Source organism: Rhinatrema bivittatum, chromosome 3 (assembly GCF_901001135.1).
Source record: "Rhinatrema bivittatum chromosome 3, aRhiBiv1.1, whole genome shotgun sequence".
Lineage (NCBI taxonomy): Eukaryota > Metazoa > Chordata > Amphibia > Gymnophiona > Rhinatrematidae > Rhinatrema > Rhinatrema bivittatum.
The window spans coordinates 9,129,989-9,147,061 of NC_042617.1; the positions used below are offsets into that span (position 1 = coordinate 9,129,989).

General features: G+C 53.5%; 1 protein-coding gene across 6 annotated transcripts in view; it reads left to right on the top strand.

Annotated features, from left to right (window-relative positions):
- The window catches only part of TMEM63B (transmembrane protein 63B), a 298,942-nt gene that overhangs the window by 188,041 nt on the left and 93,828 nt on the right, over positions 1 to 17,073 (top strand). For all 6 annotated transcript variants that reach the window (XM_029592874.1, XM_029592872.1, XM_029592869.1 and 3 more), the window contains 2 exons: positions 1,378 to 1,448; positions 14,350 to 14,430. In XM_029592874.1, coding sequence (XP_029448734.1) covers positions 1,378 to 1,448; positions 14,350 to 14,430 — 152 coding nt within the window. The remainder of the gene's footprint in view (positions 1 to 1,377; positions 1,449 to 14,349; positions 14,431 to 17,073) is intronic.

Below are 17,073 nucleotides of genomic sequence, written 5' to 3' on the forward strand. Positions count from 1 at the left end.
CCACCTTACCCTAGAGATAGTAACCCAAGCCTCATCCCGCCTGTCCCTCCCGGCCACCTTACCCTACAGATAGTGACCGAAGCCTCATCCCGCCTGTCCCTCCCGGCCACCTTACCCTACAGATAGTGACCCAAGCCTCATCCCGCCTGTCCCTCCCGGCCACCTTACCCTACAGATAGTGACCCAAGCCTCATCCCGCCTGTCCCTCCTGGCCACCTTACCCTACAGATAGTGACCCAAGCCTAATCCCGCCTGTCCCTCCCGGCCACCTTACCCTACAGATAGTGACCCAAGCCTCATCCCGCCTGTCCGTCCCGGCCACCTTACCCTACAGATAGTGACCCAAGCCTCATCCCGCCTGTCCCTCCCAGCCACCTTACCCTACAGATAGTGACCCAAGCCTCATCCCACCTGTGAATCCCAGGCACCTTACCCTACAGATAGTGACCTTAGCCTCACCCCGCCTGTCCCTCCAGGCCACCTTACCCTAGAGATAGTGACCCAAGCCTCATCCCGCCTGTCCCTCCCGGGCACCTTACCCTACAGATAGTGACCCAAGCCTCATCCTGCCTGTCCCTCCCGGCCACCTTACCCTACAGATAGTGACCCAAGCCTCATCCCGCCTGTCCCTCCCGGCCACCTTACCCTACAGATAGTGACCCAAGCCTCATCCCGCCTGTCCCTCCCGGCCACCTTACCCTACAGATAGTGACCCAAGCCTCATCCCACCTGTGAATCCCAGGCACCTTACCCTACAGATAGTGACCTTAGCCTCACCTCGCCTGTCCCTCCAGGCCACCTTACCCTAGAGATAGTAACCCAAGCCTCATCCCGCCTGTCCCTCCCGGCCACCTTACCCTACAGATAGTGACCGAAGCCTCATCCCGCCTGTCCCTCCCGGCCACCTTACCCTACAGATAGTGACCCAAGCCTCATCCCGCCTGTCCCTCCCGGCCACCTTACCCTACAGATAGTGACCCAAGCCTCATCCCGCCTGTCCCTCCCGGGCACCTCATCCTACAGATAGTGACCCAAGCCTCATCCCGCCTGTCCCTCCCGGGCACCTTACCCTACAGATAGTGACCCAAGCCTCATCCCGCCTGTCCCTCCCGGCCACCTTACCCTATAGATAGTGACCGCGGCCCCACCCTGGTGGTCTCTCCTGCCCACTGCTTCTTGCAGACTCTATAAATTCCAGTCACTAGTGCTAAAACACATCCCATCCCATATTATGCAACAAATGGCTCTCTAGCTGAGCTGTCCAGCTTTTGAATATATTTACATTATAATATTAAAGTAAAATGTTTTTTCTTCTCTCTCAGAGCTTGTCCATGAGTTTATTCTTTTTGTGCTAAAACTGATCCTTGTCTCTTGCAGGTGAAACGCACTTTATTTATAAATGGGATTTCTAAATATGCAGAAGCAGAGAAGATCAAAAAGCATTTTGAGTGAGTTCTGATAATTTTTTAATTTTGTTCTAGCACCATCAGAGCCTTTTTACACAGGAATTTCCTTCATTCTAAGGAAAAGGTTTGTGCTTGTGAGTCAGTTGGTTTAATAACATGGCAGCCTGCGTCTGCGTACGTCTCTCACTTAGGACACACACCTGACAGCTGGAGGACTCTTTCTCCCTCTTTTCACTTCTCCCACACATTCATTTCCATAATTTCCTTCCTTATACCTCCAGCTATCCCCATCTGCTGGGTGCCCTCACCACCACCATCATCACCACCCACCCCTGCTCAAATACAGAACTGGGCTGGTTGTTGCCCTGTTCTCCCTGCCACAAGGTCGGGTAACAGCCAGCCGATGGAAGCAGAAGGAGATAAACAGCTATGTGCCAAGCACATTAGCAAAGGGTAAGACTATCCTCTGTTCTTCCTAATTAGCCAATAGAGGATTATTATGCAAACAGGGGAGTGGAAGCAGAGAGAAGCTTCTCAGGAGAGGTGGTGAATACAATAACAATAAGAGAACTCAAAAAAGCCTGAGGTTAGTCAAGGATCCTTAGTTGTGCGGAATGAGTGGTAAAGCCTGGGATAAGCACAGAGGATCCTTAGCTGGGGGGGAGTGAGGAGTAAAGCCTGGGATAAGCACAGAGGATCCTTAGCTGTGAGGGAGTGAGGGGTAAAGCCTGGGATAAGCACAGAGGATCCTTAGCTGTGGGGGAGTGAGAGGTAAAGCCTGGGATAAGCACAGAGGATCCTTAGCTGTGGGGGAGTGAGGAGTAAAGCCTGGGATAAGCACAGAGGATCCTTAGCTGTGAGGGAGTGAGGGGTAAAGCCTGGGATAAGCACAGAGGATCCTTAGCTGTGGGGGAGTGAGGAGTAAAGCCTGGGATAAGCATAGAGGATCCTTAGCTGTGGGGGAGTGAGGGGTAAAGCCTGGGATAAGCACAGAGGATCCTTAGCTGTGGGGGAGTGAGTGGTAAAGCCTGGGATAAGCACAGAGGATCCTTAGCTGTGAGGGAGTGAGGGGTAAAGCCTGGGATAAGCACAGAGGATCCTTAGCTGTGAGGGAGTGAGAGGTAAAGCCTGGGATAAGCACAGAGGATCCTTAGCTGTGGGGGAGTGAGGGGTAAAGCCTGGGTTCCCTGTACGTACCTGGATCAGTCCAGACAGTGGGTTATGTCCCCAATCCAGCAGATGGAGTCAGCACAAGCTTTGAGGGGGCGTATCCATATATACTACTACCCCCTCTGCAGGAGTTCAGTATCTTCTGACTCCAGCAGATGCGAGTAGGGGAATCAGGCTTCCCTTCCTTTTCCTTTTTCTTCACTTTCTTGCTTGATTATGGCTTGTTGTTGTCTTTTTCTGTGGATCAAGTTTGTATCAAGTTTGTATTAAGTTTAAAAAAAAAAAAAAAAAAAGTAAGGCAGAGTTCTTTCAACTTCTGGGGAGTGGCTTATCTTCCTTGTCTCTTCTCTGCGGCCTTGCTGTTTATTTCTCGTTGCAGCCAGGGGTAAGTTTGTTTTTCCTTTGTAGTTTTTTCCTTCACAGCTCAGCCCCTGGTGCCCGCGAAAGCCAGTGGAGCCGGCCTCTTCGCTCTTTACTCCCTCACCCGCGGCCATTTTACAGCTCCTCATGGGGTGCTGAGCCATTTAGGGAAAGATGTCTGGGGCGGGTCGTGTGGCCGGGAAGGCCCCCCCGCGGCACCCTCCTCTATTTTCGGACAGTGGGCAGTGCGGGCCGACCGGGCCCCCCCGCAGCGGCGCTTTTGTGCGCGTGGCCCCCCCCCCCCCGGTGGCTTTTTCTTTTCTCCTACAGCGATCCCGATGCCGCGGCCGTCCCGCTGTGCGGCCTGCGGAGACCCGGGGTCCCGGATTTCCCGGGAGGGCATCTGTGCACGATGCCTTCCCGGGGGGGAAGGTACCTCACAGTCCCTGACTGATTTCTCTTTTTTGCTTGGGCGGTGCGGGCCGGCCACTCCGCCATTTTTGGCAGGAACGGCGGCCATTTTACATTCTGAGCGCCCTGAGGCGCAGGCCACGAGGGAGAACGGATCCCTGGAGGACTCTACCAGCGGGGGTGTTCCCCCGATTTTGGTGCAGGAACCAAGCACCCAGAGCCAGGGAGCAGGAACCACACCACCCCCGAAGCGCACCCGAGCAGGCCGGGGTTCTCTCCAGAGTTTATCCTGCTCATGCATACCGCTTATCTGCAGGGGCTGGAAGCACCTGTGGGACCCCCCCCTCCTAAGATCCCTTGGATGTCGCCCTCGACGCCGGCCCCCCCCCGACCCTCCGGGAGTGGGGGCCTCCCGCCTTCCTACCCGGGTCCGATCCATGCCCGCGGCAGTGGGGGCGGTGCCAGACTCAGCGGGACATGGACTTGACCTCCCGGACGGGGGACAAGGGGACGGCACGCAGGAGGGGGATGATCCGCGTACCCTACGCCTCTTCCAGAGGGAAGAGCTGGACGACCTCATCCCGCAGATCATCCAAGAATTAGATTTGGACCCGCCACCAGACCCGCCTGCCCCAGTAGCTCCCGCTGTCGTCACTTCTTCAAGGAAGGGAGATCCTGTCCTGGCGGCACTCCAGCCGAGGGCTCGGGCTTTTCCCATTCATGACTCGTTTTTACAACTTCTCACCAGGGAATGGGACACCCTGGAGGCCTCCCTGAAGAGCAGCTGGGCTATGGAAAAGCTGTACCCGCTCCCCGAAGATTTCTGGACCTCATCAAGGTCCCAAAGGTGGACTCCGCAGTGTCGGCGGTCACGAAGAGGACGACTATCCCAGTGACGGGAGGTGCGGCGTTGCGGGACACACAGGATCGTAAGTTGGAAGTTTTCCTTAAGCGGGTTTTCGAGGTCTCACTCCTCACGTCTCAGAACCTGCCGTCCGATGAGGCTGCCCAGGCAGATCGGCTAGAAGCCGCAGTGGCGTATGGGGCGGACGCCTCGTACGACCTTTTTCGGGTCCTCGCAAGATCCATGGTTTCGGTAGTGGCAGCACGACGACTACTGTGGCTACGCAATTGGGCGGCTGATACGTCCTCTAAGTCGAGTCTGGGCTCTCTTCCCTTCAGGGGCAAGTTCCTCTTCGGGGAGGATTTGGACCAGATCATCAAGTCCCTGGGGGAGAACGCTGTTCATCGGCTGCCAGAGGATAGGTTTCGACCATCCAGAGCATTTTCTTCTTCTCGGACCAGAGCCAGAGCGCAACGGCGCTACAGGGGATACAGGCAGGCGGGCTCCCGGTCATCCGCCCCCAGGTCTCAGCCCTGGTCGCGCTCCTTTCGCGGGCGTCGGCCCGCACGCACTACTCCCGGAACCGGGAACCCCTATACCAAGTCTTCACAATGATGCCAGTCTCGCCCACTCCCCTGTCCCCAGGATTGGGGACCGACTAACTTATTTCTATGCGGAGTGGGCACGGATCACCTCGGACCAGTGGGTCCTGGATACCATAAAACACGGAATTTGTCCGCCCCCCGCAGGGAAGGTTCATCTTTTCCCCCTGTGGCTCGGACCTCAAGAGAGGAGCGGTGCAGCTGACTCTGGACAGACTCCAGGAGATAGGCACTATTGCGCCCGTGCCCTTCGGAGAGGTGGGCTCGGGCCACTATTCCATCTATTTCGTCGTACCAAAGAAGGACGGTTCCTTCCGGCCTATCCTAGACCTCAAGGAAGTCAACAAATCCCTTCGAGTCGTTCGGTTCCGCATGGAAACGCTCCGGTCAGTGATTGCGGCGGTGCATCGGGGGGAGTTCCTCTCCTCCCTGGACTTAACGGAGGCCTACCTGCACATTCCCATCCGCCCGGACCACCACCGTTTCCTTCGTTTCAAAATTCTGGACCAGCATTTTCAGTTCACGGCTCTCCCGTTCGGATTGGCGACAGCGCCGCGCACCTTCACCAAGATCATGGTAGTCGTGGCGGCAGCTCTCCGGAAGGAGGGCATTCTGGTTCATCCTTATCTGGACGATTGGCTCCTCCGGGCGAAGTCATTCGATCATGGACGCTCAACGGTGACTCGAGTAGTACGGTTTCTACATTCCCTGGGATGGGTAGTGAACTTCTCCAAGAGCTCCCTCATGCCCTCGCAACGCTTGGGTTTTTTTGGGGGCGACCTTCAACACCCTACTGGGCAAAGTCTTTCTGCGCCAGGACAAAGCTCAATCCTTGCGGGATCACACACGACGGTTCTCTGCTTTACCAGAGCCCACCTCCTGGGACTACCTGCAACTCCTGGGAGTGATGGGGTCCACCATCGACCTTGTACCTTGGGCTTTCGCGCACATCAGGACCTTACAGTGGGCGCTCCTCTCCCATTGGAAACCAGTATCGCAGGACTACCAGATGATTCTCCCGCTCCCGCAGAATGCCAGGGACAGTCTGGGCTGGTGGTTGGATCCGCCGAACCTGGCCCATGGCGTGTCCCTCGATCTGCCAAATTGGGTGGTGGTGACCACCGATGCCAGTCTAGCAGGCTGGGGTGCAGTCTGCGATCGAAGCGCCACTCAGGGGACGTGGTCCACGGTGGAGGCGAAGTGGTCAATCAACCGTCTGGAAACCAGAGCGGTCCGGCTAGCTCTGCGACATTTCCTCCCGCTTCTTCGGAACCGGGAAGTCAGAATCCTATCGGACAACGCTACCACCGTGGCCTACATCAACCGACAAGGAGGCACGCGCAGCCCGCAGGTCGCGCTCGAGGCGGCGCTGCTGATGCAATGGGCGGAGCGTCATCTCGTCCGGCTAGCGGCCTTGCACATCGCCGGTGTGGACAACGTCCAGGCGGACTTCCTCAGTCGTCAACTGCTGGACCCCGGAGAGTGGTCTCTCTCCGACAAAGCGATGCAACTTCTCGTCCATCGGTGGGGGGCCCCCCACTTGGATCTGATGGCGTCCGCTCTCAACGCCAAGGCTCCACGCTTCTTCAGTCGCCAGAGAGAGCGCGGCGCGGAGGGAGTGGATGCCCTGGTCCTCCCGTGGCCGCCACATCTTCTGCTCTACGCTTTTCCACCATGGCCCCTGGTGGGCAGGATGCTCCGCAGAATAGAAAGCCATCAGGGGACCGTGGTTTTCGTTGCCCCAGAATGGCCCAGGCGACCCTGGTTTGCGGACCTGCTACAGCTGGTGATCGACGGGCCAATCAGGCTGGGGCACCTCCCCCAGCTCCTACATCAGGGCCCGGTATTTTTCGAGCAGGCAGAACTCTTCTGTCTTGCGGCCTGGCTTTTGAGAGGCGCCGCCTCCGGCGTCGGGGCTACCCGGAGGCGGTAGTATCCACGCTATTGCGGGCACGAAAGACATCGATGTCGGCGGCCTATGTTCGAGTCTGGAAAGTGTTCGAGCTGTGGTGTACCAGCCAGGCCACGAGACCCGCTAAGGCTTCTGTACCTCAGATCCTTCAGTTTCTACAGGCGGGGGTGGAAAAAGGGCTCGCCTATAATTCACTACGGGTTCAGGTGGCCGCCCTTGGTTCGCTGTTGAGCGATGGGGGCTCTCTTCTACAGCATCCTGACATTGCTCGTTTTCTCAAGGGTGTCAAGCATATGCGTCCTCCGTTACGGGACCCTTGTCCCTCCTGGAGTCTTAACCTTGTGCTTCGCTCCCTGTCGGGACCACCGTTCGAGCCGCTGCGCAGTGCAACGATAAAGGATCTCACTCGCAAGACTGTATTTCTTGTGGCCATCTGTTCCGCTCGACGCATCTCGGAGCTGCAGGCTCTGTCGTGTAGAGAGCCCTATCTCCGTTTCTTCGACTCTGGAGTTTCGCTTCGCACCGTTCCCTCCTTCCTTCCGAAGGTGGTTTCTGCATTCCATGTGAACCAGACGGTGGAGTTGCCGTCCTTCTCTTCCTCAGAGCCGAAGTCTCTCCGTCTCTTGAATGTCAAGCGCACTCTGCGCCTCTATCTGGAGGCTACAAATGAGTTCCGGACCTCTGACCATCTCTTCGTACTCTGGGCCGGTCCTAAGAAGGGGTCTCAGGCCTCGAAGACTACCATTGCCAGATGGCTGAAGGCCGGCATTGCTGCTTCCTACATTGGGGCAGGTCGGATTCCCCCACCCGGAATCGTAGCGCATTCTACACGTTCTCAGGCGGCTTCCTGGGCGGAGGTTCGCTCGGTATCCTCGCAGGAAATTTGCAGGGCAGCCACCTGGAAATCGTTACACATGTTCTCGAGGCACTATCGTCTGCACCTCGCCTCTTCGGTCTCTGGACACTTTGGCGAGCAGGTTCTCCGAGCAGGCCTCGCAGGACCCCACCCGATTTAGGGAAGCTTGGGTACATCCCACTGTCTGGACTGATCCAGGTACGTACAGGGAAAAGAAAATTATTACTTACCTGCTAATTTTCGTTCCTGTAGTACCATGGATCAGTCCAGACGCCCACCGCGTTTAGGTTCTTGATCCTGCTCAGCTCTGCGCTACTTCTTGCTCGCAGTGTTCTGTGTCTTCACAGTCGTTTCTTTTCGCTGTTTTTCACAGCTCCCTACAAGTTGGTAGGATGTTTGCAGTTACTTGTTGCGGTTACAATTGTTTTCATTATCTGTTTCCACAAACTTGATCCTTCGGGGGTTTCTAATCGGGCTTTGATATACTCGATACTGAACTCCTGCAGAGGGGGTAGTAGTATATATGGATACGCCCCCTCAAAGCTTGTGCTGACTCCATCTGCTGGATTGGGGACATAACCCACTGTCTGGACTGATCCATGGTACTACAGGAACGAAAATTAGCAGGTAAGTAATAATTTTCTTATAAGCACAGAGGATCCTTAGTTGTGCGGAGTGAGGGGTAAAGCCTGGGATAAGCACAGAGGATCCTTGGCTGTGGGGGAGTGAGGGATAAAGTCTGGGATAAGCACAGAGGATCCTTAGCTGTGGGGGAGTGAGAGGTAAAGCCTGGGATAAGCACAGAGGATCCTTAGCTGTGGGGGAGTGAGGGGTAAAGCCTGAGATAAGCCTCACCTGAACTCAAGTGTGAGATCTAGGGGTCCAAATTTGTTGAAAATTTAACAATGAAAATCCACATAAGCAAACTAATCAGATCTGGTTTCTACAAGCTTTGTATTTTGAGCCGATTAAAACCTCTACTAAACATAATTGATTTCAGAACAGTTTTGCATTCCCTCATTTTCTCTAACCTCAATTACTGTAATTCATTACTTCTAGGTCTTCCCACTAGTCACCTAAATCCCCATAAACTTCTACAAAATGCCGCAGCTAGACGATTGTCTGGAGCAAGAAAATTTGATTACATCAGCCCAGTATTGATTGCTGTACAGTCAAGAATTCATTATAAAGTTCTAACAATAATTTTCTATAACATTAAGCTGAATAACAGCAATCTGCTAGGAATATCCTTTAAACCTCACAACCCTCTGCGAACCCTCAGATCACAGAATGAAGGCCTCTTCGAAATCCCAAACTTAAGAGACTCTCATCTAATGCTAACCAGATAGCCTAATCTCAGTTGCCGGCCCAGAACTTTGCAATTCCCTGCCAGAAGAACTTCGAATGTTAACAGATAAAATGACATTCAAAAGCGACTTAAAAACTTGGCTATTCCTTCCACGTGACAGACGATTCCAATTCCGCATGAATCAGATAATCATTATATAAATGTTGTACAATAACACCCCCGACCCCTTGCAAACCCCTCTAATCCAGCTCTGTCTTCATGTTTGATATCTGCCGTTCCTGTACACACTCAGATCATGCCAGAACAGTGGGTTGTATATTCCAACAGCAGATGGAGTCAGAGAACACTGCTACATAAGAGAGAGCGCCACCTGCAGTCCTTCAGTATTTCTCTGACTCCAGCAGATTGTAGGGGTGCAAACCTGTAGTCGAAGGATTACTTTAAAACAAAAAGTGTAGTTCCCTGTACGTACCAGGATCAGTCCAGGACACCTGGGTTGTGACCCCGCACCAGTAGATGGAGACAGAGCAAAACTTGTGGGCGGAGCCATATATGCCCCTGTGTCAGTCACAGCCCCTCAGTCTTACTCTGTCTCCAGTAGATGGTGCAGGTGCAGTCACAGCCTCTGCCTGCCCTGGTACTGGTTTTTAGTCAGGGTTGAGTTTTTTTTTCTGTGTTTTTTAGTCAGTGCTGGTTGCTATAGTTCCAGTCTTTTGTTTCTTAAAAGTATTTTCTTATTTTTTCTTAATTTTTCTTAAATTTCCTGTGAGGATGTCCCGTCCGCCCTGCCTCCCAGGGGGGTTGAGAGGTCCTGAGGGGACTACCCCCCCCCCCGGTTGAGGCCGCTGCCAGGGTTGAGGACCCGGCTTTTCCAGTGGCAGCGTCGGGGGTGACACCGGGGAGCCCGGTTCACTCACCCCCGCTGGAGCAGGGCCCCAGGACCGAGGACAGCGACAGGTTTGAAAAAAAAAAAAAAAAAAAATGTTTTCTTTTCAGTTTGCGTCCCGCCGGCTCTCCTTTACGTTCGGCTCTGTCTCGGGGTACCTCGGGGTGGGGTTGCCGTTTGCCGGGGGGGGGGGGGGGGTGTGTACATTTTAATTGTATTTTGATTTCTTCTCGCGCCGCGATCGCGCGAATGCCTTGGGGATCGATTTGTTGGGCCTGCGGCTCGACGCGCGCGCGCCTTTCTCGGGAGGACCCGTGTTCCTCTTGTGTCCCGGGAGGTGTAGGTCCCTCTGGGGCGCTGCGGAGCAACCGTTCGCGGCCCGTTTGTTCGCCGCCGCGCGGCAGCGCAGCAGCAGTCAAGCCTCCTGAGCTTTCCCGCCCAGAGCGGGAGTGTCGGCCATTTTAGGCTCCGCCCGCGAACTCGTGCGGGAGCTGGCAGGGGATGTCGGCCCTCTTTCCGCGTTTTTTTCCCCGCGGCGGGGGCCAGTGGGGAGGGGATGTCTCGGGGGGAACGGGTCCCCTGAGGCTACTAGTGCGATGAGTTCGTCGGGCTCCGGGCAGTTTTCTGAGGTTTTTTGCGCTGCTGTCTGGTACCACCGGCGGCGCAGCTATCCCCAGCTCTTGGAGAATGGCCGGAATAAGTGGGGACAGTTTTTCCCTGCGAAACGACGGACCACCTTAGGGTCGTCCCCTTCTACGGCCTGCGCCCCTTGCCTGCGGAGGGCTGAGTGGGAACATCGCCTGTCGGCCCTTGGGACCCCGACGGAGGCTCTTCCGAGTAATCCTCATCCTCCTCTGAAATGGAGTCGCTGTCAGAGTCCTGCGGGACCCCCCTGAGAGGCCGCTTCCCTTTGGGTGGAGCGTGGGGCAAATCCGTGGGGCCCTTGGACCCCTTCTGCGGAAGACCGGACCGAGACGCTCCCCTGGACGCTTCTGGACGACTGCGCTTGTGGCTTTTATAGTGGAGAAGTTTGCGCAACAGCAGCGCAAAAAACCTCAGAAAACTGCCCGGAGCCCGACGAACTCAGGGGTCGGATGGTGCACGTCTTTCCGACAACGTGACCACGGTGGCGGATATCAACAGGCAGGGGGAAACCAGGAGCCCTGCAGTGACGCTGGAAGTGCAACGTTTGTTCACCTGGTCATTGATTCATCTCGGGAGCGGAAAATGTGCAAGCAGACTTCCTCAGCCAATAGCGCTTGGACCCCAAAGAGTGTGAGCTGTCCTCCAAGTCGTGGAATCACATTTGCGCCAGACGGGGCGCTTTGCAGTTGGACCCGATGGCGACTTGAGCCAACTCGAAAACTGTTCGATTTTTCAGTCGAAGGAGGGAACACGGATCATTGGGGCTCGATGCTCTGGTGTGTCCGTGACCCACAGGATTTCTTCTCTGTCTTCCCCCTGTGGCCTCTCATAGGCCATATTCTCAGATGGATAGAGTCGCATCGCGGGTCCGTGATGCTCGTGGCTCCGGAGCGGCCCAGGTGTCCCTGGTTCGTGGATCTGGCACGACTGGCGGAGGATGGCCCTCTTCGTCTGGCTCATCTTCCACGCCTTCTGTGTCAGAGGCCTATATACATTCTCAGATCAAGTCAATCACTTCTGTCTCGTGGCTTGGCTTTTGAGAGGCAGAAGTTATGTCTGAAAGAGTATTCTGAGTCTGTAATTTCCACTCTTCTTCAGGCTAGGAGACCTGCTAAGTCAATGGTGTATGCCAGGGTTTGGCAGGTGTTTGAAAGTTGGTGCTTGCAGAGGAACCTGAGCCCTGTGGCTGTGGGGGGTGTCCCAGATTTTGGATTTCCTGCAGCAGGAGTTAACTAAGGGCTTAGCCTTTAACTCACTTTGAGTTCAGGTAGCTGCTTTGGGAGCCCTCCGAGATGTTGCTCAGGGTCAGAAGCTGATGATGCATCCGGATATCATCAGGTTTCTTAGAGGAGCGAAGCATTTGCATCCGCCAGTGTGCAAAGTATGCCCAGAGTAGAGCTTAAATTTGGTACTCTGCGCTCTGTGAAGCATCGTTTGAACCATTGAAGAGAGCGTCATTGAAGGATTTGAATCTGAAGACGGTGTTCCTGGTGGCTATCTGTTCGGCACGGAGGCTGCAAGCCTTATCCTGTAGAGACCCTTTCCTGAGAATTTACCGAGACAGGGTATCCTTGCGAACAGTTCCTTCATGCCCAAAATGGTCTCTTCTTTCCATGTCAATCAGATGGTGGAACTTCCAGCTTTTCCAGACTGGTCTCGTGATTTCTCCCGGGAGAGGGAGCTGTATTTGGACATGCGGCGCATCCTTCTCCGCTATCTGGAGGTTTCTAATGCTTTTCGACGGTCAGACCATCTCTTTGTCTTATTTGCTGGGGCCAGAAGGGAGACAAAGCATCGAAAGCTACCATTTCTAGATGGATTCGGGAAGTTATCGCTTCCGGGTACATTTCTAAAGGAAAGCAGGCTCCTGTGGGGTTGAGAGCCCACTCCACAAGGGCATAGGTGGCCTCCTGAGCGGAGTGTCAGCTTCTTTCTCCTCAGGTGATTTGTCGGGTGGCTGTCTGGTCTTCTCCGCACACTTTCACCAGATTTTACCGTTTGGATGTCAGGGCACAGGAGGAGGCGTCCTTCGGTGAGTGTTCTGCGAGCGGGTCTTTCAGGTTCCTGCCCAGTCTAGGGGTGCCTGGGTACATGCCACTGGTCTGGAATGATCTGAGGATGTACAGGAAAGGAAAATTGGCTCTTAGCTGCTAATTTTCGTTGCTGTAATACAGCAGATCATTCCAGAGGCCCACCCTGTTCTGACTCCGATAGACAGTTTGTGCAGCTTTTAGTATTCTGAAGGAACGATTAGATTTCTATGAGACAGCAGGGCTGGTGGCTTACCGGTGTATGTTTTATTGGTTTCGGGCGACCTAGACCTCTGGTTAGTTAGGAGGGATCGGTCGCCCTTAGTTGAAGTTTAGTTTCAAGGGCTTGGGTACAGGCCGATACTGAGGGACTGCAGGTGGCACTCTCTCTTACAGGCGGATACAGTAAGGTGCGGTAGAAAGAGGTGCGTTAGGGCCGGGCGCACCCGCGTTTGCCGCACGCACAGTTCGGATCACCTACCGCTCGATACTCTATTTAAATGGCATGCAAATGCAAGCCACGTCCAACGCGCGTCCATGAAGCGCAATCCATTTACTGCATAGGCGCTATACGGCGCCTATGCAGTATCCTGGGTGCGCTGGTACCTGTCATTTTGAAATGACAGGTACCAGGAAGTGGATCCCAACTTTAAACAAAAGAAAACCTAAAATCCTCTCCTCCCGAAGCAAGGCGCAGGGCGAAAAGCGACTCGACATGTAAAGTATTGTGAATAAGTGTAACCAAAGTAAACTTACTTTTTTTATTTTATACGCTTTCGCTGACTTGGGGGCTCGTCAATTTGGGCGCTCAAGCCAGCGAAGCATATGAACGTACGCCGTGACGTCACGCACGCCCGTTCATGTGCTTTCGCTGGCTTGAGCGCCCGTGCACTACGGGCGTGCGTTCGTCCATCTTCGCCGGCGGGGGCCACTGGAAGCCACTTTCGCCGCCAGCTGCCCCCGGGAGGCAGGAGAGCCACGGCGCGCGCCTCCGGAGGAGGGCAGAGAGGGCTGAAAGAAAGAAAAAGTAAATTAACTTTGGTTACACTTATTCACAATACTTTACATGTCGAGTCGCTTCGGGAGGAGGGGATTTTAGGTTTTTAGGTTTTCTTTTGGTTAAAGTTGCTTCGGGAGGAGGGGAGAGAGGACTGGGGCTGCCCCGGAGACCAGGACCCATGGACGCGGCCAGGGCAGGTGAGCGGGGGCTGGGGGAAAGTTTGCCGCCTACCCTTACCCCTGCCTCTAACACAGGGGTAGGGATAGGCGGTAAGTTAGCAGGTTAAACGCGCGGCAAAACTGCAGGTTTAAAAAGCGATAATCGGGGCGCGCGTTACTGTATGGGAGGGAATAGCTAATCCGATCGTTTACATCTGATACACATGCCGCGGGCGGAAAGGGTTACCCGTTGATTTAAGGAAGCGGTGAGGATGGGTTAAAAGGGATAGTGAATCGCAAATTGGACTAACGCGGCCAAATTGTGAGTAGAAAACGGGTTAGAAGCAGGGTAACCGCGGCCGCACTTTACTGTATTGGCCTGATAGGTAGCAGTGTCCAAAATGTTTGTTCTCTGTCTCCATCTGCTGGTAGGGGATACACAACCCACTGGTCTGGAACAATCTGCTGTATTACAGGAATGAAAATTAGCAGGTAAGAGCCAATTTTCCTTTGTATTACCTGTGTCTCTATGAATGTTTATCCTCCTCGTAACACACATTATATTAAGTAAGTTTTAACTGTAAACCGTTATGATCTAGTGATTCCCAGATGGAATGACGGTAAATAAAACACTTAAATAAATAAATAAATAAATAAATACTTGAAGTTCCTCAGCTTTGAGCTCTGCTTGGCTTTGTTATCGTCATGTGCATACACACATTGTGCTCTGTATTCATAGACATGTTTGTATGTTTTGCAGGGAGGCTTATCCGAACTGCACGGTCCTGGAGGCTCGGCCATGTTACAACGTGGCAAAGCTGATGTTCCTGGATGCTGAGAGGTAAGCTGAAGGGGGAAGCAGCAGGTCAGGGTCTCAGTCTGGCTGAAACCCTGACCTGCTGCTGCTGTGACCCTGACCCTGCTGAGTCTGGAGAGGAATGTGCAGAGAGAGGAGACGTGACTGAGTGGTGCCTGACTGTGGCAGCTAATGTGGAGATAAACAACAGAGCGGGTGCCTCCCAGCACAGTCTCCAAGGCCCCCTTGTTGAGCTTAGGGCCTCAGCATCCTACACTCTCTGTCCAGTGCCTCGGTGTTTAGCCTTCAGGGTCCCCATTGTCAGGTTGCTCCCTACATCTACCACCTTTTCTGGGACGACATATTTCCTAATGTTACTCTTGAATTGTCTCCTCCTGCCCTGATTTCCTGAACGTGTTCTAGATTCCTTCCCACTGCTTACCCCATGGGGTAATATTTTGTCATGGGCCGGCTTGCAAGGTGAGCCAGATAAATTTACCCATCTGACTTGGGTGGGATATTCCGTGGTGCAGCTTATCTAACAGTTAGCCCTGTTCTGCAGTACGAGCTGGATAACTTAATCCACCCCTAAAACACCCCAGATAAATTTTAGTCAGATAAGTGGCGGAATATTCAAAAATCAACATTTAGCGGGATAACTCACCCCATCGACACTTTATAGTGGCCAAGACAGAACGTCTTATCTACCCTTCCAACCCCTCTGTCTCTCATCTTCCCAGTCCCCTTAACCTGTAACTCCTCTCCCTCTTCTACACACAACCAAAACACTGCTAGCATCATGGAAATCCCTCGCTTTCTGACCAGACTACAGAAACCTCATCACCTCTCCTCATCCCCCCACGTGGAGGATTTTAAACTGTTACTTGCTTTTTCCAAACCCCAACTCAAGACGAGTTACCAGTCTGGTACCGTGGTTATTTCCCTGCCCGAGTTTGTACCCGAGGCCCAAGGTCACAGGGACCATTTGTTGGGGGAGCAGGATTTGCAGCCTGGCTCGCAGGGAAGCCAGGGTTCAAGCTACGCCTCCACTGCACTCTGCAGCTCCTTGCAGCCTCTGTTTATGGGTCTGTGCCCTTCTCCTCCTCCATCGCAAGCTCGAGACTCTGCACTTTCCACCTTGCTGTGCTCTATGCGTTAGAAAAGCAGGGGCTTGCTGACCAGAGTTATAGACTAGGAGCCAAGAAAACCAGGGCTCAAATCCCACTGGCACATCTGTGACCTTGAGTAAGTCACCTCATCAACCGTCATGGTACCCACGTAAGAGGGCTAAAGGCTTTCTCCCATTCTGTGTCTTTAGGGGAAAATGCCTAGTAAACTGTACCCTTACATTGTAAGCTCTTTGGGGCAGAGACTTGTCCTGCATGACTATGTCTCACCATGGTACAGTGCTGCATATATCCAGTAGTGCAATATATCCCCTCTCTTACCGTATTCAAATCCTGCCTAAAAGTCCCTGGGGGCAATATTCAGCTGCTGCTTGGCTTGCCTAATTGGCCAGATAACCGTATCCAGCTAGCTAGCAGGGTATATTCAGTGGCGCAGTGGTGCCGCTGAATATATTCTGCTATCTTAAAGTTAACTTAAAGGCTGCTGGCTGTGACTGGGAGTCCCCCTCCCTCGCTGACGCTGCTGGCTGCACACCGAGCTGCGCTGGGTCAGTGCTGTCATTTCAGCTGCCTCAGCAGCCAGCACCTGCTGTAATAAGCCCCTTCCACTCCTGGCACCACTTAACTCACAGAAAGCAAGGGCCTCTGACCATGGGAGAGAGGGGAGAGACTACTAAGGGGAGGGGACTGGTAGAAGACCGGGAGGCGGGAGAGAGAGAGAGAGGAAAGATGGGGAATAGGGGAGCAAATGTAGATGGAAGGAGGGAAGCAGAGACTACAGAAGCTAAGGAGGAAAAGACTGGGGAGTGAAGGCAAGAAAAGGGTGAGAGTACAAGTCCACACATCCAGTGCACACAGCTTGGAAAGTCCGTTTTATTTTTAAGAAACCTGTTTTTTAAAATGCCAGTTTTTATTGAAAATGTTGACCTATTTATGCACTGCAAGAAATGTTAATTATTGCTACTTTCCTTTTTATACATGTATCCCGCATTATCAAACTCGATAGGAATGCCCAAAGCAGCTTACAAACATATTAAAAATACAGTAAGATACATTCCCTGTACGTACCCGGATCAGCCCAGACTTCTAGGTTATGCCTCCCTTCCAGCAGATGGAGACAGAGAAAAAACTTGAAGGGCACACCTGTAAGTAGGATGCGCCACCTGCAGCCCCTTCAGTATTTCTCTGTCTCCAGCAGATGAAGGTGGCAGAGAACCTGTGGTCCTGGTTAATTGATTCTAAAAAAAAAAAAAAAAGTGACAGGAATCCTCGATTTGTCTGGCTGAAACAAAGTTTTTGTTTTTGGTAGATTTAAAACAAAAAAAAAAAAAAGCCGGGCCTCCCGAGGAGCTGAATCATTTTCTCCTCGGTGGTAGGCCTGCCGGGAAGCTTCTCTTCGCTCCCGTGTCCCAGGAGCAGCAGCCGGTGAGTGACTGGGGGGGATTTACTGGTGGGCCGGTCCCTTCCCCCCCCCCCCCCCCCCGGCCCAGAGACAACTGCGGGTTGTGCTCTGTTGAGGCCAACGCGATAGGAAAAAGGAAACAAGCCTCAGCATTTTCAG